This window comes from Tachysurus vachellii, chromosome 19, assembly GCF_030014155.1.
Source record: "Tachysurus vachellii isolate PV-2020 chromosome 19, HZAU_Pvac_v1, whole genome shotgun sequence".
NCBI classification, from domain to species: Eukaryota; Metazoa; Chordata; class Actinopteri; order Siluriformes; family Bagridae; genus Tachysurus; species Tachysurus vachellii.
In genome coordinates this window covers 9528164-9549507 of record NC_083478.1, presented here as the reverse complement: position 1 = coordinate 9549507, position 21344 = coordinate 9528164, and the positions used below count along the sequence as shown (strand labels likewise).

Genomic DNA, 21344 nt, shown 5'->3' with positions numbered 1-21344 from the left:
TTTCTAGGGCGGAATAATAATAATAATAATAATAATAATAATAATAAAAATCCTAACAAAAACAATAGGTTTCCAGCGCTTCGCGCTTGAACCCTGATAGTAATAATAATAATAATAATAATAATAATAATAATAATAATAATAATAATAATAAAAATCCTAACAAAAACAATAGGTTTCCAGCGCTTCGCGCTTGAACCCTGATAGTAATAATAATAATAATAATAATAATAATAATAATAATAATAATAATAATAGACCCCTGTGGTACCCAAATAAAATTATAATGTCTGTTTAATATCAACCACCACAACAAAACAAATCAGGCTTAAGTGATTGATGCTGCTGATTTTTTGCTCGTCATCATTGCGGCCAAATCATTTGGCAAATGAAATGAGCTTTGTTTGGTGACAAATGTGTCTGATACAGCCAAAGATAATGACACCGGTGTATCAAAAAACTAATAGACTCTCTGGTCTTGCAGATGAGAATGTGGGTAAAAGAAGTGATTGCACAGATATACCTGAAGGCAGGTAAATAAGTGCCTTCTTCTGTTAAATGCCAACTGAATCAAGCCATGGCTACAGCATGAGAGGCAGAAAATCTAGTTATTTTTAAACAGTTCACCATCCACCTTCACCAGATTTTACATACTAAAACATAGCCTGTGTTCTGTTTAAATGATTATCATGACCATTAATAATTATATATTAATTATAGAGTTTTGTAATTAATAATAATATTCATATTATGTTGACAATGTTGCTATAGTTTTTGCCATGAAAACCAAGCAAACAGAAAAACTGCCTTGATGGTCCTCCATTTAGTGGTTTGATCAAAATAATCTCAAGTGTGAAAAGACCCAGACTTTATTCCAGGTTGACTTTGTGGCTGAATAAAAGCTTCCAAATCCTAACTTTCTTGCTCTGTGTTTTCAGAAAGCGATTAGAGTCACTACATTCATGCAGCGTCTTCGCGCGTCAGAGCTAAGTTCAGCAGAAGCGGCAAAAGAAGGACGGAGGGGTGTCCAGGCTGATGGAGGAGGAAGTGAAGGAGTCCCCACTGACTCAGGGGGAGGTTTATCTGTGAGCATGTCCAATGAGGTGATGGTGGAAAACACACTAACTGAGTCTCAAGAGAGCAAATTGCAAGAAGAGAAAGAGATGGCAGTTACAAATTCCCTCTCAGAAACGTCAAAATCACTCGCACAAACTGACTCCTCAACCCAGACTCAACGGGAGGAGCAGAACAAGGTAGTTGAGAAGAAAGCAAGTGTGGATGACTCTCACAAAATAGCAGCTGTTTTGGGCCAGGAAAAACCAATGGCATGCGAGGAACCCACCTCCAATATATACACGAAATCCTCTGACTGCCAAAGAAACAAATTTACCACAGAGAAAGAGGCCACCGACAAGAAAGTAGCACCCGATACCCCAAACCGCCGTAGAATGGCTGCTAATTTGTCTCTGGATCATGGGTTAGGGCATGGTACCAAGACAAGCAGTCCAGCTGTTGAGAAAGAGCAGGCAGCATCAAAGGAGGAGAAGGCAGAGACAGCAAGTAAGCAGGAAAAATCCCCTGGAAGCTGGTGTCAGACCCAGCTTCCAGAGACAGTAGCGGAGGGGCAGATAGGTGCTGGGACGATAGGAGAGAGTAGTCCTAGCAGCAGAGAAAAGGAAGGAGGCATAAGAGATAAATCAGGAAAACATGCACATAGTTTGTATGCTAGTAAAGAATCTTCAAGTTTGGGTCGTAAGAAGACTGTGTATGTGCAAGAACAGAGAGATACAAGCCATGCTGCTGCTTGTAGGAATGTATGCTGTCCTCCTTACTCTGTTAGCAGCGGGGCAGCATACAATGATCTACAAGGAGAGGATGCCAGTTCCGACTGGCAAATGGACAGCGTGATTGAAGAGATCGAAAAGCAAATGGCAGCTGTTCTTGAGAAGATCGAAGGTGATATGCCCTCCCTATTGGAGCAGATCAGGGACTGTCCTGAGAGTTTGCCAAAATCAAAAAGCGCCCAATCTTCTCCTTCAGTTCATCACCGATCCTACCAAGACCGTTCTACTCCGCCTCCTTTACCTACCACCCCAAGGCCACCCATGCCCTCTTTACCACACCTCACTATTCCACCGCCCTCTTACCCACCTCCAATCCCACCCAGTCAAACCCAAACTAACAGCCAATTGGTCACTGAGCAGGGTGATAGAGATGGACAGAGGAGTGCTGCAAGACTGACCCAGTCCCCGAGAGGAGGCGTGTCAAGCAGAGGCTTATGAAGCTTATATGAGCAAAAAAAAATGATAAGAGGAGCTTAGAACGAGTCATGGATGTCAAAGAAGCAGCTTTGATGCTGTACAAAAATTTGTAAAATCTAAATTATAGAGTAGCTTTGCTCCTCTTTGCTTTTTAGTCAAGAAGAGTCACGACCAGCTGTGTTTGTGCTGAAGATGGTTTCTAGCAGAAAAACACAATTACATGTTTGAGCCTTTGGGGACTGTTATGTACATAAAATTATAGTGTAACATCCCCTTATGTGCATTTTCGGACACAGCTTATGTACACCACATAACAATGGAACGTGAGATGAGACTAGTGCTTGAAATACCTGTAAATATGCGTATGTGGCATTACAATATTACAGAGAGCACTCATATTTTCCACGAGTAATTTCATAACCATAATCCAGTGGTCTACGTTTAAGCAATCAGAAGAAAGGGTGTTAGACATGTACAGTGTAGAATAAAGTTCAGCCTAAAAGAAAACACAGGCACATATTCTTCTTAATGGTAATGGTCACTGTATATACCAGTTACTTTAGCAATTATAGTCCAGTTACTGCACCGCTGCCATCAACCGCCATTCATGCACATAGCATTCTCATGGAAATATAGCACACTGGGGCAACAGAAACAGCCTGGGAAGAATACTATTTTGTAGAACTAGAATCAGAATAAGAATATATATTTGCAATATCAACTGAAAAAGCTATGTTCATTATTCTTATTCTGTACAGTTCATCCTGTACATACTATTTCTGCATGTCTTTTTAATCTAAGTTTATGTTTGTCCTAATTGATAGTAACTTAGTGAGACTAGCCAGACATTTCCCTTCTCATCTGATTGGTTGTGTTACTTCTTTATCATACATGTTTGGAAAATATTTTCTTTCTCTTTTTTGTTATTACATATATTACCAGGTTTATCCAATGTATAGTTATTTAAAACTCCTTATTATTATTTTTTTTTATTTAAAAATTGGATATTTCCAATCGTAACAGCCTTACTTCTGTGCTCTGGTTCCACTTTTCAACTATTTTGTCATAGTGATGTGAATATTCTTCCAAAGTACTTTTGCACTCTCTCTGCAAAGATTTCAATAAAATCTAGATGGTATCCCAGTGTGAGTACTTTGTTTATTTGTTCTGGCTTGACATTATGCAGCTAAGGGCATTATATTCACTTTTTTAAATATCTACATTATTTGAACATTTATGTGCTGTTGAATGATTTTTATTAAACAAGTGAAACATTTCTAATCAGTTTTCCAACATGACGTTTTATCTTTTGATTCAAGTGCTTTATTAAATCAGTTTTATATTACAGAGCATAGTTTTATCTTATTCTGACCTGAAAATCAGTCCAGAGTGTTTTAGATTGATATTTGCTTTATATACCTTCTCTGCATGCATACGTTCAACATAGAGTTCAGAGGAATACGCAGTTAGTTGTGTGTGTATATACTCATAGGTCATTCTATGTATTTTGGGTGGCACCATGGCCCAGTGTTTAGGATCACTGCCCCAGGTCCAGTCTACCCAGTTCAATCTTAAGATTGTGTTACTATTTGTGTGGAGTTCTGCATGCTTGCCCTGTGTCTGTATGGGTTTCCTCTTGATTCTCCAGACTTTTGCTCCCAAAAGTATGCCAGTACATGAACCTGCTGTGCAAAATTGCCCTAGGAGTCAGTGTTCCACTGCTTCATGACCTGTGTTCCCAGAATAGACTCTGGGTCTACCATGACCCTAATCATAATAAAGAGGTTACGGGAGATGAACAACTACTGAACACTGTATCCTTTAAAGTAAACATATATTGAGAGTTACATCATGTTACTTATACATTACAGCACACTGAAATTCTTTCTTTGCAGATCCCAGCTTTGGCAGTTGGGGGTCAGAGCACAGTTTCAGCCATGGTGTGGCACATCTAGAGCAGTGAGGGCCCAATGGAGGCAGAATGGAAGTGCTGAGGCATTTACCCCGACCCTCTGATCAACAATCAACAACCTTGACCACTTGACCACTGCTCCCCAAAATTAATTTCAACTAATCTTAATCCTAATGATATATATACATACAGTATATATATACTTCATAATAATTTATATAATAAGAAGAAATTTAATTTTAATAATAATAATAATAATAATAATAATAATAATAATAATAATAATAATGCATATATATATATATATATATATATATATATATATATATATATATATATATATATATATATATATACAGTAATTATATACCTATATAATAAAACATAATAAAATATAAGAGCAACTGAGATGAAATGTGCACCAAAATTATGTGAAAAAGGACAATATACGCTTTGACAATTTGTCCTCAAACGTTTTTAGAGATATTACGTTTCATGTAATTATGTCACGTTACATGTCGTTCTGGTTTTAAAAACACCTTCGAAGTGTTTATGTACTGCGTTTCCCGTCATGCACAGCGAATCAAAACTATGGGTGAGTTCACTTTGAGATTCGCGGGGGTGTTTATTAAAATGCAGATTAATGTACGTTATTTTTTTAGAGATCATAATACAAGTGGCAGTTCGTTTTTTAAATATTACAATTATATTAATATTAAGGCATGCGTATAAGCAATTTTGACTTTGAACGGTGGGAAAATATCGATTTAGATTCCACACGTCCATCCCATCCTTAACCGGTGGACCGTTCTTGACTCAAACTCTGCACATGTTGCTGCTCGGTTACTGAACAACTGGCTCGCGCTGAGAGTGAGCGGTAACGGTACAGTCGGTAGCCGGTTAGGCGTCGGTTCATCTTCTGCACAGATTTAATCGCTATTTTGAGAAACAGACAGTTATATAAACAGTTTAATTAGTTGTTTTGTTTTTTTTTTTCCCCCTGAGAAATATCCGTGTGTTCAGTACCGTGGAAAGGCCTGTGTAATATCGGATGTGGTGAGTTCTGCATACTTATGTGTCTAGCTAATGCTAACTAGCTACCTAGCTAGCTAAAGCGTCTATAAGAATAGATTGTTGCAGCTTGCTAGCTAGCTACACCTAATGCACTGTGCTAATCAGCTAGTCGGCGTTTCTGAAAGCCAGCCGCTTGTTGTGCATTTTTATGTGTTATGTTACGTGTTTTACGCACTAACATTCGGTTCTGTAGCAATCTATTTTAGAATCATTTACAAGTTGGTAACAAGAGCTACCAAGCTAACGTGCTAACGCGCTAACAAGCTCCCATTTTTCGGCTTTATGTGGAGCGCAGCTTTATTAGCCAACAAGCTAATGCATGCTTTGCTTTTCTTGTTTGGCGCAGATCACGTAGCTGGTTCGTTTTCTTAGGTTTTAACCAAAGAACAGTTATGTGACTAGAAACCGGTTGATTTAAAAATATCTTAAATGCATCGAAGTGATTCATCTGACTGCAGAGAAAAACCCCTAAAAAAGAGTTTTGAGATTGATTTTAGTTTGCCTACTTAGATAAGCTGTTGACTGACCTACATGTGATGGCTGCTGGTGTAGTGCCTTTAAATCGTGTGGATTGTAAAGATAACTGTCTCAGATGCTGGAAGCTAGCGGACTGCTCCTCGTTTGTGTAAATAAGGTCGTGAGTTCATCCCTAAGATCTTCATTCAGGGTCGCTTTCAATAACACCAGTGTATAGCAGGTGTCTGGGTAAAACTAAGCACAGATGCTCACCTCTGTTTTCTCAGAAAAATAATCCGAGCCTAGTCAAAATGTTCCACCTGGGCCTTTGTCAGAAAACCTCGCCCTTCCCCCCAACAAGAATTATTTAACATTTTATTACAAAACTGCTCTCCCTTCATAGAATCAGATCATTCTCTGCTTTTTATGTAACTTCTGATGGCTGATAAATGACTTGCATGCAGGGAAATAGGTTTGCCAAGTTGTGGATAAGTCTGTATAGTTTAGTTGACAGTTTAGTTTAGTTGACAGTGATGCTTTCAATTAAAATAAATGAACTAGGCATGACTTGGGGTCATTGTAGGCAGATTACTGATAGATTACAGCATCAGTGTTTTATTGATCACAGATTTTAAGGAGAACTGGTTGTATGTATTTGCTGGTCATCAGTTATGTTGTTATAACATTCAATAAAACAGTAACCATTAGTCCTGGGGTCTCACTGTACTTGATGTGTTCCTGCATCATTTGGATCAGGAATATCAGAAGTGGATAAAAGCATGAACACTTTATTTAAAGTCTCTATATTACACCGGAATTGGTGATCTAGAGCAAAGCTTTTTTGTGTTAAGCAGTCAGAAATTATTCATGTGTGGTAAGATGCAATATATCAAAAACTGCTGGTCCCTGGGGACTGAGTTGGAATCTCCGTATTAAAGCTTATTGATACAAGGTGATATCTCACATTTAACATTGCAGTTAATAAAACTGCACAGTTCTAAGAATTAAACAGGATTAAGATCAATGTATGGAGATAAAAAAAGAGATCTAATTGTTATGAAGCATAAGGACAATGAGGATGAGTTCTGCAGATCACTGTACCTTTTTTGTTGCACTTTTTGCACATGTGCTACTTTATTGAACATTCAAGATACAAGAAGCTTTTATTGTCGTTTCAACCATATATAGCTGTTGCAGTACACACAAGGTTTCTCCAGGACCAGGGAGCTACAGAAAACAAAGACAGAGCTATAAGGACTTAAGTTAGTCCTAGATACATAAAGTGCATCTGTGCGACCTGGTGCAAACAGTGCAGGACAAAAGGTCAGTGCAGGACATCCGTGTGTTTGTTGTTGTTTCTCTCTGCACATCAGTAATGAAATGTGTGTGTAGTCTGTTACATGTGGTACATATTCGCGGTAGTATGAGCAGACAGAGTTATTTCCGCATGTTAAAGTGCAGCTGACCAATCAGCAACAGGCTTGTCAGGGCATCTTACCCACAGCCCGCCTTTTCCTGTTGAATGTATGAGTTTCTCCGCCCCTGCGCTGTAGCTGCCATTTTGGTTTTGTTCCGTGTGCCGAAGTGAAAGCAGAAACGCGATTAGTTCCACGGCGCAGGACAAACCAGCACGGTGACTCGGCAGGACAGCAGCGCTTGGACTTTGTCGCACTTTGAACGGAAGAACGGCGACATCGTGGTGTTGCTCATTAGTTGTTTATTGTTGTTTTTTTGTTTGTTGTTTTGGCCTTCTTTTTTAAACAACAGCTCGCATCGTCGACGTTTCACACGCGGATCGGTTTTGCCGACACCGAGAGTGGACAGAGAGAAGGGTTATTGGTAAGAGAGGAACCATTCAACACCGACTTGGTGCTGTTCGTTTATCTCTTTCTCTCTCTCTCTCTCTCTCTCTCTCACTCGCTGCTGACTTTCTGCGCTGTCCATGTTTATTCCTGAACGGTGATTTTACGTATAAACCGCTTTGCTTAGGCCACCTGAATCCTTTTTTTAAACCGGGGAAGTTTCGTTTTTCGTCGCCGTAACTCGCAGTCAGTCGGTTGGGCAACTTCACTACGGTCGCTCAGGGCGCTCACTAGGCCTCAAACCTGCATCTGTCTCTTATGTAGTAGCTAATCTGTTTGTTATATCAGAATCATATCACTTTTATCAAACAGCGCCCCGAGTAGCTAACATGAATGTATTTAACCCTAAATTTATCAGATTCGGACTTATCTCACGGATGACGGATCATCTGTCATCGACAAGGAAGTGCAAAGGCAGGAATCGATGAAACAAGGAGAAGCTAGCTGGCAGAAATACACGTATAGCAGGTGTACGGTTGCTCTTAGCCGATTCTGTGCTGTTCTTTTCTCTATTTCTAGTTTTAATGTCGATACTTATACTTATAACCTAGCCATATTCTGACCCCGTGGAGCATAATCAGCTTTTGTCGACGTTGTTATTAAAGTGCCGAACACACCGTTTTGTCGTGTTTTGCTGTACTGCGGATTTTCCACGTTACTAAACTAGAGCTGTGGGACGCGTTTTTACGCTGCTGTCATTCTTCTGTCTCCGAGGTTTCGAGGCGAAAGCGACATCTTTTCGAATCAGGAGACAAGCTGGGATGACCACGTCAGGGTTTATTAATAGACCACAACATCACAGAAGTTGGTTAGTCTAAAAGAGGTTATTAAACACGAGAGAATTTGATGAATCAGGGTTTTTGTGCAGGCACAATGGGCGAGCCTTATTCCATAAACAAAAGCGATTCTGTACACAGGCTATTTATAGCAGGCTGGTTACCTACAGTCTGCGGCACGGTGCAGCCTCTGCCCTGGTCTCATCATTCAAGGACTTGGTGCTCACTATGTGGTGCTCTTAGATGATGCAGAAGACCAGGAAACCTAGATTTATTTATTTATTTATTTTAATCTTTAATAACGAAGGCTCAGAAAATTCACTCAAGTTAATTTACATTTGTTGATTAAAAATGTTTTTTTTTTTGTCTGGTTATAAAATCTTGATAACCCTTTTGTTTTCACCTTCCTTGTATGATTGGTCTGTGTTTGATTGGGACCAGCACTACAGACCTCTGGGCCACATGTTAACCAGAATTGGAAATTGGTCTTTTGCAGCCCAAAGCTTTTTAGCGATTCGTTACAGGAACTGTCCAGTGCTGAACCCAAACGTCCCAGACCAGTATGATTTATATAAAGAACACAGCTAACACCAGCTCAAAAGGTCACTGACCAATTTGGAGAAGTGTGCAAATCACTGACCCAGTGGAGAAATTTTCAGTCTTGATGGGAGAAGGAAAAACATGATGTACTGTTATACTGGTCATCCCAACAGAACCACATGGTCCAGATATGTAGACATGTTGATGTATATATTTTAATTGCTAGCATCATGGGAACAGAAAGTTAACTTTCATCTTGCATTTACAACAGCAAAAACTGAAAAAAAAGTCTGAAAAATCTTTGAATAGGTAATCATTAATGAAATACTTCATGATGAGCAAAATTCTTGTCCAAATTTTATATATATATATATATATATATATATATATATATATATATATATATATATACACATAAATAGTATACTATATACTGAATATATATATACTATAGTATATTTATTTACACATTATTTACTTAAAACATATACTATGTATATTTCAATTGCACATTTCACACTTGTAAATTTGCACATACAAATTGTCTATATTGTATATTTCAGTTGCACATTTCACACTTTTGTACATTTGTACATAGAATTTGTATATATTGTATATGTCATTCTGTTACACTGTGGAGCTTCTGTCACTAAAACAAATTTGTCGCATGTGAAAATACCAATAAATTAAGCTCCTTCTGATTCTGATTCTATATACACTTTATACTCTACATATAAAAACTGTTCTATGTAAATGCATAGTATGTTTCATTTTTTCTAAACCTGTCTGGTTGGTCTGTAGATGTCCAGCTCGCCGCTGTCCAAGAAGCGTCGCGTGTCAGGATCAGAGACGAAGACGGGATCCCACTGCTCCTCCTCAAACTCTGTCAGAACCGAAATATCCCACACACCAACTAACGTAAGTCCACACCACCATGTAGTGCTGCATTGTATCTTGCAGCATGTTCTCATAGTATACTGTTTGCCATAGTTTTGAAATATACTTGAATTGAGGGTCAGTGGAGTGGAGGTAAAGTTTAGAGGCCCTGGTTGTGGGCTGAATTGCATTCTTGGGTCTGGCCAGCCTTGTATACACACTAACTAACCTGTCAATAGGACTTGTAACCATTGGTCCATAATACTCAAATAAAACAGCTGTTTGAAATCCTTTTATAATCTATTGCACTGTTTTGTTTTGTTTTTTACCAGGTTACTCTGGTACATATGGGTGCAAACTGAAATCGTACTGGTCTTCTAGTAATAATGCAGTCTAGAAAATCTTTATATGCACAAAATACAAAAAAAAAATCCTCATTATGTCTTTTGCGCAGAACTTTGTGTCCCAGGCTAATTGGAAACAGTAAATATTTTGTAAACATAACTGGATGCAGCCCTAAAGTATTACCTATGTACAGCTTTGGAAATCAAATTGCTGTAGAAACATTAGTAATACTAGTATGTTATCTAAATAAACATGTAACAATAAGTAACAACGTAAATATTAATAGACAAAACAAAATCTTGTTTCAAGCTTGAACTTGTACTTGCTTTACATTGTTTCTACATGTGAACATTTGAATGCTGTGCATGAGTAGTATTTTTTATAGAGTGATTTCTTTTCTGTAATTCTGTGACATGCAGCATTTGTAATACTTTGTCTATTTAGTGAATGTGCTGTTAATGGTGCACTAATGACTGTGTTGCATTTTTCAGGGCATGGCTAAGAATGGAAATGATGCTGAGATTGATGAAGGCCTGTACTCCAGACAGCTGTAAGTTCTGACTTCATTTGCTTTTTGTATCCACAGCATTATTCTTTTATTATTCTTACTTTTTTTATTCTTACTTTTATGCAACCAGTTCAATCTGAAAAATTTCTGCATGGATGTCTATAGTCCATCTTTGACCATGGTTTATGCTTGTCAGGTATGTGTTGGGCCATGATGCAATGAAACGCATGCAGAACTCCAATGTGCTGATCTCAGGACTGCGTGGACTAGGTGTAGAGATTGCCAAGAATGTCATTCTGGGTGGAGTCAAGAGCGTCACCCTGCATGACGAAGGAGTGGCCGAGTGGCGAGACCTCTCCTCACAGGTCAGTGTTTTGCTTTTCACACAGTATTATTTATGACTATTGTCATATAGTATATCAGCTAACCCAACATCTTATTCAATTAGGTTATTGTCTTCTGTTAATGTTTTTTTCCTGTTACTGTGTTTTACTGAGTTTCATTGCCTTAAGCTTGCTGCAAAGAGCACATTGTGAAGCTTGAACCATTATTGTTTTTAGTTTTACCTGCGTGAGGACGATGTGGGGAAGAACCGTGCTGAAGTCAGTCAGGGGAGGCTAGCAGAACTCAACAGCTATGTTCCTGTGACATCTTACACTGGAGCTCTCACCAATGACTACCTGTTACAGTTTCAGGTACTGCACACAGTCTTAAATGGGGATCATGTGTAATGATTAGAATCAGTATCAGGTTTATTGGCCAAGTGTGTTGACACACACAAGGAGTTTGGTTCCATCTGTTTGTAACTCTCAGAAGTACAGACATAAATAACACTAATATATACAGTTAGCTTGGACTAGACAAGACATATAGACGATGTTAGACAATATAGAAAGTACGAGTAATAAATAGGAATACAGAGTGTATGACAGAGCAGTAATGTACATAAAGTGCATGGTAGTGCAAATAACAGTATTATGCTTTTTCACAATATACAGCAGCAGTAGTGTGTGTAACGATATAGTTTGTTTCATGCCAGGTCCTGTGCTTTATGTTGCGCATGCAGGCATTCAGCTAATTGTTACTTGTGTATATAAAGTAATATTAATACTAAAAAAAAGTTGTGTAAAGATTTACACTACCATGTAAAGATTTACATGAAAACATTTAAGTCTTAATGTTGAGCATACCATCGAAAATATTAAGTTGCCTTCTTAAAACGGGTCAAAGTCAATAAACTCATTTTTCTTAAGTACTGGTTTTCCAACTAAGTGTCAATGCTTTTAAAAGGTGTCTCCACTTTGAGCACTCTTGCATTACCCTTGTACTTTTTTCTTTTTCCTTTTTTGTTTTTAACCACGCTCTCGTGTCATTTAACCGGACAGCTCTCTCGTTGACTTCTGTGCAATATGCTCTTTTTTGTATAGCGTTAGACACATAAACTGAGGCGGATCTCACTGGATGTTTTTACTCTCGTGTGTTCAGTAATTAAGACCTTGTGTCAAAGAGGAAAATCAGATTTTTTTTCTTATAAATTGCTTTTTTATTATGATAATTTGAGAAACTGAAAAGTGCCCCACTATGATGAAATGCAGAAACTATCCCACCACATTTCCTTTAGTCTAGGACCCAGGGGGTGGGGTTGCGACATACATTGATCATCCAGTAAAATCCGAAAATGCACATGCACAGATTTTTTTTTTCCTTCACACTGTGTATGCTTGTACATTTATTGTATAGTTGATTCCTATGGACAGTCATGTATGTCTCTTGACACAGGTCGTGGTGCTGACCAACTCTACACTTGATGAACAAAAGCAAGTCGGTGACTTCTGTCACAGCAAAGGCATTAAACTGATCATTGCTGACACACGTGGTCTATTTGGGTAAGAAGATTGGTGGAGGGTAAAAAGAGAGCGAGTGCTCTACAGAGTTTAATTCTTGAGTATTTCTAATCCTTTTCTGACGATATTCAAGTCGATATAATATTTCATTATGCACAGGCAACTTTTCTGTGATTTTGGAGAGGAAATGACTGTATATGACCCCAATGGAGAGCAGCCTTTAAGTGCCATGATCTCTATGATCACAAAGGTAAGCAGCATCAGCCTGTTTTGTCTTGCAGTAAAGTGTGAATACACAATACTAAAACAGTTAAACAAGGTTTTGCAGATACTTTATCAGCAGCAGACATTCAATTCAAATTTATTTGTTTAGTGCTTTTTACATTTTTCATTGTCTCAGCAGCTTTACAGAACATAAGCATAGAACAAAAGGTTATAAAGAATAGTATAAAGATGAATATAATACAAAATGACTGTATTGATGGAACTTGTTTGTTTACAGATTTGTTTTGTATTTAGTTTGACATTCTTGATGTATTTATTTTGTATGACCATGCCGTCTGTCTGCTAGGGTGCAACTAAACTGAGTTTGAATGTGTATTAATAGGATGTTGCTGGTGTGGTAACTTGTCTGGATGAAGTGAGACATGGTTTTGAGAGTGGTGACTACGTCACCTTCACAGAGGTGCAGGGTATGACTGAGCTTAATGGTTGTCAGCCAATTGAAATTAAAGTCCTTGGTGAGTATTTGATCTCTGCAAGCAAAACTAAAAAAATCCCTCAAAACAGCAGTTTAAATAATGTGATCCAACTCAAATGGCTGGTGTGTTAAACTAGTATTGTCTCTCCGCAGGCCCCTACACTTTCAGTATATGTGATACCACATCTTTCTCAGACTATGTGAGAGGAGGTATTGTGACACAGGTCAAGATGCCCAAGAAAGTGGCTTTTGTAAGTCTGACTTTGTGTTTTCAGCTAATTAAATCACTATAATTATAAAACTTAATGAAAGAGCCAAAGTTACATTTCTCACATCTGTCTGACTGCAGAAAACATTTTCATCATCGATGTCAGAGCCGGAGTTTCTTATAACTGACTTTGCCAAGTTTGATCGTCCTGGCCAGCTGCATGTGGGCTTTCAGGCTCTGCATGCCTTTGAGAAGAAACACAGCCGTTCTCCCAAACCCTGGAACCAAGTTAGTCTGTCTTTTATTCTTTTGTACGTTACTTTTTCACAATTACATGCTAGATTTATTTTATTTTTTTATTAAGGTCCTTTAATAGCTCTCTCTCTCTCTCTCTCTCTCTCTCTCTCTATATATATATATATATATATATATATATATATATATATATATATATATATATATATATATATATATATATATATATATATATATATATATATATATATATATATATTATACTTGTAATCATATACTGAGCTATGGTTTTGATATTCTCTTTTCAGAATTGATTAGATAAATGAACACTGTTCATATTTTGTACTCAGTGATCATTTTAAATAACGTGGTTTGCTTTATTTGTAATGAGTTCCTTATTTTGCACCAGCAGCATTTTGGTGCTAGAGGCAAATTGTCACACTGGTGGAATGGACAATTTAAAATTCACCTGAAAGGGGCTTTTCTTGTAACTTGTTATTTTTATTTTTTTAAATTAATTTTTAGATAATTATTTATTTATTTATTTTATTCGCACTATACACCCTCTGTGATAATGATCTCAGTTATACTGCCTTGATTCCTGTTTGAGATGCAGCTGACTCAGCAGTTGTGTGTTCTGTCCCCTGCAGTCAGATGCAGATGAGCTGGTTGCACTGGCTGTGGAGGTGAATGCAGCACAGTCTGACTCTGCCAAGCAGGAGGAGCTGGACCAGGCACTGCTGAAAAAGCTTTCCTATCTCGCGGCTGGAGACCTGGCTCCAGTCAATGCCTTTATCGGTGGGCTTGCTGCCCAGGAGGTTATGAAGGTAATAAAGGGTCTCGTTTATACACTTAATCTCTTTTTTTGCCACTGAAGTTGTGATGGTGAAGCTCAGGGTTTTCATCTTACTCATGATGTAAAACGTTAGACGCGACCTTAACTCTTAATCAAGGTTTTGACTTTGTGTTATTTTGTAAATTGTTGACGGCTTCAGTTTCTTTACTGCAGGCATGCACAGGCAAATTTATGCCAATCGTTCAGTGGCTGTATTTTGATGCACTGGAATGTTTACCTGAAGCACCGCTCACAGAGAAGGAATGTGCACCTGTAAGTATGAAGAATAAATAGTTTTGCTCTTTGGTTTTGTTGTTCACTTCATATAATATGCATAGTTCATGTTGGAGTGTGTAATTAAATTTCGACCTATGTGGTGTTTTCTTCAGAGAGGCTGTCGATATGATGGACAAATCGCTGTTTTTGGGTCCAAGCTGCAAGAACTGTTAGCCAAACAGCGATACTTTTTGGTGAGTTCTGTTTTAAATCACTCATCAGACTTTTTTTGTACATTCACAGCATTTGGCAGATGCCCTTTATACAGACAGAGCGACGTGCAAAAGTGCTCAAGTCTCTATCATTGGATGCATTAACTCTGGTTCACTAGGTTACATGCTTAAGATACCATGAGCCTAAATCACTGTTCAAGTATTTTATTTTATATATATATATAATTTTATACGCACATACAGCAAACAGGTAAGAAAGTGCTAGTTGAAGTGTTTCATGAATAAGTACGTCTTCAACCGTTGTTTGAAATTAGCCAGTGTTTCAGCTGTCTGGACCCCTAGGGGAAGTTCATTCCACCACCTCAGTGCCAGAACAGAAAAGAGTCTTGTAGTATACTTACCTCTTACCCTGAGAGATGGTCAGACCAATCGAGCAGTGCTGGTAGCTCTGAGGTGCAGTGCGAGGAGTGATGAGGGCTTTGAGGTAAGAGGGAGCTGGTCCGTTTTTGGCTTTGTAGGCAAGTATCAGTGTTTTGAATCTGATGCGTGCAGCTACCGGAAGCCAGTGGAGGTTATTGCAGCAGCAGCGTGGTATGTGAGAACCTAGGCAGGTTGAAAACAAGCCGTACAGTTGCATTTTGGATCATTTGCAGAGGACGTTCATAGGTAGAGCAGTCTGCCAGCAGTGAGTTGCAGTCGTCCAGTCTTGCGATGGCAAGAGACTGAACAAGTACCTCAGCAGCATGTGTGGACAAAAACTGTCCGAATCCTTTGGCTTTTTTTCTTCCTATAGCCCTGAAGTTTTTCATAGTGCCTATTTATATTTAAACGAACCTGTTGTTATTCCTTTTGATGGTGATGGCTTTATTTTGCTGTTTTATTTCAGGTGGGTGCAGGAGCAATTGGCTGTGAACTATTAAAGAACTTTGCTATGATGGGTCTGGCCAGTGGGGAGGGTGAAATCATTGTTACTGACATGGACACAATTGAGAAATCAAACCTCAATCGGCAGTTCCTTTTCAGGCCATGGGATGTGACGGTAAGAGCTAAATTAAGCACACTAAAATAATTGTGCAAACTCTGCCCTTTTCCTTTTTTTCTTTTTAATTAATTAATTAATTTTTAAGATAGTGTAACATTTTTCATTACTATTAAAACTTTTTGTACCAATATAAGGGCACATTTGTGTTTATCGTGTCTGCCGTGTGTAGTATATTCCCTGCGATTGAACCAGCCCCTTCTGTACCAAAAATCTAGCTGGTTATCAACTGAGAATAGTTGGCCCAGTTGTTTCCATTCCAGTCTTTAGGACATATCATCTGATTGACATTAAATTTGATAGTGCTTCTAGGACTTGATAGCTCTAGGAAGTGATAATGATGGCAAAGAGGTGATAATTGGCTGTTATGTGTAATCCTCTGAGCAGAAGATGAAGAGTGAGACTGCTGCTGCTGCTGTGAAGCAGATGAATCCATCTGTCCATATCACAGGCCATCAGAACCGCGTTGGGCCAGACACCGAAAAAGTCTATGATGATGATTTCTTTGAGAGCCTGGATGGAGTGGCCAATGCCTTGGACAACGTGGATGCACGTGAGTAGAAATGTGAAGATTTTAAACCATTGTTGATGGAAAATTAGATCCAAATTATTCCATGATCATGGCATTGATTAAACTCTTTGACCGCTATTCAGTCCAACCGCTTGATTAGTAAGTTAGTGAACATGTGTTTATATAATTTTTTTTATCCGTCTTGTACAGGTATGTATATGGACCGCAGGTGTGTGTACTACTGTAAACCTTTGCTTGAGTCTGGAACTCTGGGCACTAAAGGGAACGTACAGGTGGTGATCCCCTTCCTCACAGAGTCTTACAGCTCTAGTCAGGATCCCCCAGAGAAATCCATCCCCATCTGTACACTAAAGAACTTCCCCAATGCTATTGAACACACACTCCAGGTGAGAGAGTTGTGTTAATGCACTTATTTGAATAGGTGCCTGTGTGTTTCTCTTCAGTTTGTTTGGTCACTGCGATCAAGCTACTTTAATGCTTTGTCTTCCTTTCTCAGTGGGCACGTGATGAGTTTGAGGGACTTTTCAAACAGCCTCCGGAGAATGCCATCCAGTATCTAACGTAAGTCATTAATCATCATCTTTGATAAGATTTAATGTTGTAGCAATGTTGTAACTTGCGCTGATGTTTTAGATTCAGTTCTCCAATTATTAAAGGATTACTTCTCAGTTTCGTTTTATTAACTGACCCACCCACAGAGACCCGAAGTTTATGGAACGCACATTAAAGCTGCCTGGAGCCCAACCTGCGGAAGTCCTGGAGGCTGTGTATAAGAGTCTGGTGACGGATTGTCCAAAGAGCTGGGATGACTGTGTAGCTTGGGCACGCAACCACTGGCAGTGCCAATACAGTAACAACATCCGCCAGTTACTGCACAACTTTCCTCCTGAACAGGTGATGTGTTCTTTCATCTCTGGTTCATCTGCATTCTCTTGCTACTCTAAATAATATTTAAAACATTCTCTCTAAAATGTTGCATTACTCTTTAATCACTCATAATGAGCCCAATTTTTAATGAATATTAATGGATTTTATTTTCTGTTTCTTAGCTCACAAGCTCTGGAGCACCTTTTTGGTCAGGACCCAAAAGATGTCCTCATCCTCTAGAATTTAGCACCAGTAATGTGAGTGTCTTTTATGACAACCTTATGAGAACCCAATTGGTGTATACGTGTATTTTCTTTTGGTTCCAGAGGTTGAACCAACAAAGCTAAAGGGATTTGTGTTGTCTTAGGATCTGCACCTAGACTACGTCATCGCTGCAGCCAACTTGTTTGCCCAGACGTATGGTCTACAGGGCTCAACTGACCGCGAAGCTGTGGCCAAGCTGTTGCAGAATGTCAAAGTACCCGAGTTTACCCCTAAATCTGGCGTTAAGATCCATGTATCTGATCAGGAGCTGCAGATTGCCAATTCATCACTGGGTAAGGACTTCAAAATGAATCAAATCACCGTGTAAGAGGGAACATATCCTTGTGCCTATTGCACGTTGGTGTTTCTCTAATCTTTGTTCCAAAAACATAACCCTGTTCTTTTATAGATGACTCGAGGCTTGAGGAGCTGAAAACCCTCCTGCCATCTTCAGAGGCATCCTCCCAGTTCAAACTCTGTTCCATAGACTTTGAAAAGGTATAGCACTCAGTTTCTGCTGTATTCTAAAAAGTTCTTTGGGTATGAGCTTGATTTTAAGTTTTCAGTGTTTTTGTTTTTTAACTTAGGATGATGATACAAACTTCCACATGGACTTCATAGTAGCAGCATCTAATCTGAGGGCAGAAAATTATGACATTCCTCCAGCAGACAGGCACAAGGTGAGTAGTAGTTACCCTTGCCTGGAAACATCGATGGTGATTGCTGTGACTTTTTTTTTTTTTTTTTTTGTGACTTAGGCCACGTTCACACTGCAGGTAAAAGTGGCCCAAATCCGATTTTTTTGGGGTCAAGTGACCAGGTCAGACTTCTTCAGGAGTAGTGTGAACACTCAAATCTGGCCCAGATCTGATTTTTTCAAATCAGATCTGGGCCACTTCCATATGTGGTCCTTAATCAGACCCAAATCTGATCTTTTCGAATGTGGCCGCAGTGTGAACAGGCAAGGTGGATTTGATGCGACTTTTACGTCAATCTACATCGTCATTCGTCACAATTATGCGCCGGCGAAACCTTTTTTTTTCTTTTTGCGCCGGCGAAAACGTGACACAAACGTGACTGGAAACGTGTGTGTTAAGAGTGTTATATAAAGTGGTTACATTAACCAGCTCATAATGTTTGCATTGAATACATCACATTATAGCATTACATGATATGTTTGCTTGCACCAGATGATACAATACTTCCTCCATAACCTCGCCAACTTTTTAGCGCAACGGCGTGCTGCGTGTGACGTCATTGTTATTGTTCGTTTGCGCATGCGGGTCAGTTTGAAACAGCAAACAGTTCACACTGGTATCTGATATAGGCCACAGGTTATTTTAAAAGGTAATGTGAACAGCCAAACAAAAAAATCAGATCTGAGCAAAATATCCGAATTGAGCATTAAGACTTGCAGTGTGAACGTGGCTTTATTTATTCATCTCTACTTTATACAGAGCAAGCTCATTGCTGGTAAGATCATTCCTGCCATCGCCACGACAACAGCCGCAGTAGTCGGCCTGGTGTGTCTGGAACTGCTGAAGATCGTTCAGGGTCACAAGAAGCTCGAGATTTTCAAGAATGGATTCATGAACCTTGCATTGCCGTTCTTTGCCTTCTCTGATCCCATTGCTGCTCCCCAGCACAAGGTACGTTCCTGGAATTTCCCTGATCATTGGTTTAAATAAGCTGCACACTGTGTGAATACTCATTGGTCGTTGTTTATGAACTGATATACAGTACTACGAAAAGGATTGGACGCTATGGGACCGCTTTGAAGTGCAAGGCATTCAGCCAAACGGAGAGGAAATGACACTCAAACAGTTCCTAGACTATTTCAAGGTATTAATGACTATTTACATTTTTGTTCTATTAGTTATTTCTCATCATTGTTGAATTTGGAAACGTAACTATTTTTGTGCTCTCCACAGAATGAACACAAGCTGGAGATCACAATGCTCTCTCATGGCGTGTCCATGCTTTACTCTTTCTTCATGTCGGCTGCCAAGCTCAAAGAAAGACTGGAGTTACCGTGAGTATTTTCAACAAAGAGGAAAAATAATTGAATACAATTACTTGCTACACAGTAACAGGCCAGTCACCTCATTTGACTTTTGTCTGTTTTGTTCTTTTTTTTTAGCATGACTGAGATAGTGACCAAGGTGTCAAAGAAGAAGCTGGGGAAGCATGTTAAAGCACTAGTGTTTGAACTCTGCTGCAATGATATGACTGATGAAGATGTGGAGGTGCCGTATGTCAGATACACCATTCGCTGAGAGGACGTCCAAGTTGGAGGGATGGGGATACATTGGATTCGGGAGGAGGATTAAAAATCAGATAGTGTTTGCATCAATGGGGCCCAAAGTATAAATCTAAAATTTAAAACATGATCACAAAATATGGATTAGATGTTGACTTCAGAACTCGGTGTCTTTAAACCCAACCTTGACCCTAGGGGTCATACTCCTGCATTTGTAAATGTTTCCTATGCCTGTTGGCATGGATCAGTAGTATTGGGGGAGAATGTGCACCTTTTGCGAATGAGTGCTTTGACTAAGTGTTATTTAAAACTGGTAGTAAAGCTTCAGCCTAATAGTAGATAAATATGCTCAGCACTCCTCCGTGTGAAAAGACGATGGCTCTTTTTAAAAAGGTTATTTTTCCCACTTTGTGCTTCTCACCCTTTTTTTCCCCACAATGGGCAATGTTTGGCTTTGTTTTTAAACACTTTCATGCATATGGTATAAAATTGAATGATGCCAAAAAGAATGCAAACTTGGATGTTATGACATTTAAAATGTTAATGCTTTAGTCTTTTTCCACACTTGTTCGCATCATTTGATACACATCATAGCCGTGGACTATATATAATGGCACCTTATAAATACAAGCTGATAAGGGAAGGTATGGGTGGTTTTACTTGGCTGGGTGCTACTTCTGGTTAATGTCTCAAGGCATGTTGGTCCCTTCACTCTGACCCCTTTCTCCTCCCTGGATCCAGTTGGTGTGTCCTATTTGCTTCTCTGGCTTCCTTTTGGATCAGGGACATAAAACCTGCACATAAGTTGAGGATCTTTTTCTTTGGGTTGTGATGGCGCACACCTTGTAGGACAAACTATTCTTTCTATTTTGTTAACCTCCAGGAAACATTACAGTAAATTGTGGTTTTAATCTGTAATGGGAGCACTTAGTCTGATTCTGATAGTGAATAAAGTTGTAAAAGAGTTTCTGTCTTGGCTTCTTTTATTCTTGCACTCCAGTGAATGAAAACTGAAGGTCAAAATGGTAGCATAGTGACATCGAACATAGCAGAGAATTAAGATTTAAGTGTTTTTGCTTAAAAATGTCCCCCTGTTCTTTTAATATGCAACTGTGTATGGGGGGAAAAGAAGAGTTATAACATTTAGAAAATTACTTGGTGGTTTAATGTGATTATGTTGGCATAGTGTGCAAATTCAACAGGCACCAAATGAGTGGCACCTCTTCCTGTTTTAGACTACTGAAACCCATTTAGCATTTTAAACAGGAAAAAAGACAGTTTGGGGGGTTTATCAGTATAACATGAATACAGCACAATGCCACCTAGAAGAGAGAAAACAAGTCGATATTTCTGTAAAAATCTGACACTGATGTTTTTTTTTTTGTAATGTCATGTACATAAATCTCCCTAATAATTCTACATTAGTAAGTGACCTCATTTCTACGAAGTGAATCACCATTTGAGTTCCTCATATGTTTACT

At 38.8% G+C, this 21344-nt stretch overlaps 2 protein-coding genes across 4 annotated transcripts in view; both read left to right on the top strand.

Moving 5' to 3' along the window:
• The window catches only part of camkvl (CaM kinase-like vesicle-associated, like), a 37313-nt gene extending 34185 nt beyond the window's left edge, over positions 1 to 3128 (top strand). For both annotated transcript variants that reach the window (XM_060894073.1, XM_060894072.1), the window contains one exon: positions 939 to 3128. In XM_060894073.1, the coding sequence (XP_060750056.1) occupies positions 939 to 2282 (1344 nt within the window). In that variant the 3' untranslated portion in view covers positions 2283 to 3128. The remainder of the gene's footprint in view (positions 1 to 938) is intronic.
• A 1892-nt stretch (positions 3129 to 5020) lies between these two features.
• On the top strand, positions 5021 to 20828 carry uba1 (ubiquitin-like modifier activating enzyme 1). Of its 2 annotated transcripts, none has more exons than XM_060893444.1 (26): positions 5021 to 5229; positions 9683 to 9799; positions 10594 to 10652; positions 10807 to 10975; positions 11171 to 11305; positions 12390 to 12496; positions 12614 to 12704; positions 13062 to 13194; positions 13308 to 13405; positions 13504 to 13650; positions 14268 to 14444; positions 14627 to 14725; positions 14842 to 14922; positions 15788 to 15940; positions 16328 to 16493; positions 16662 to 16858; positions 16969 to 17033; positions 17171 to 17366; positions 17522 to 17596; positions 17707 to 17896; positions 18013 to 18101; positions 18191 to 18283; positions 19061 to 19252; positions 19344 to 19445; positions 19535 to 19635; positions 19744 to 20828. In XM_060893444.1, exons 2-26 carry the CDS (start codon positions 9683 to 9685, stop codon positions 19877 to 19879), a joined length of 3168 nt encoding a protein of 1055 aa, XP_060749427.1. In that variant the 5' UTR covers positions 5021 to 5229; the 3' UTR covers positions 19880 to 20828. The 2 variants fall into 2 exon arrangements, with proteins under 2 accessions (XP_060749427.1, XP_060749426.1); XM_060893443.1 differs by lacking the exon at positions 5021 to 5229 and adding an exon at positions 7254 to 7542.
• Positions 20829 to 21344: the final 516 nt, after the last annotated feature.

Excerpts from the sequence above, each read along its gene's own strand:
- uba1 (XM_060893444.1), top strand. The coding sequence starts at position 9,683 with ATGTCCAGCTCGCCGCTGTCCAAGAAGCGTCGCGTGTCAGGATCAGAG. Across the intron at positions 16,494-16,661 it reads CTTGGACAACGTGGATGCAC|GTATGTATATGGACCGCAGG; the intron begins GTGAGTAGAAAT and ends CGTCTTGTACAG. Across the intron at positions 17,034-17,170 it reads AATGCCATCCAGTATCTAAC|AGACCCGAAGTTTATGGAAC; the intron begins GTAAGTCATTAA and ends ACCCACCCACAG.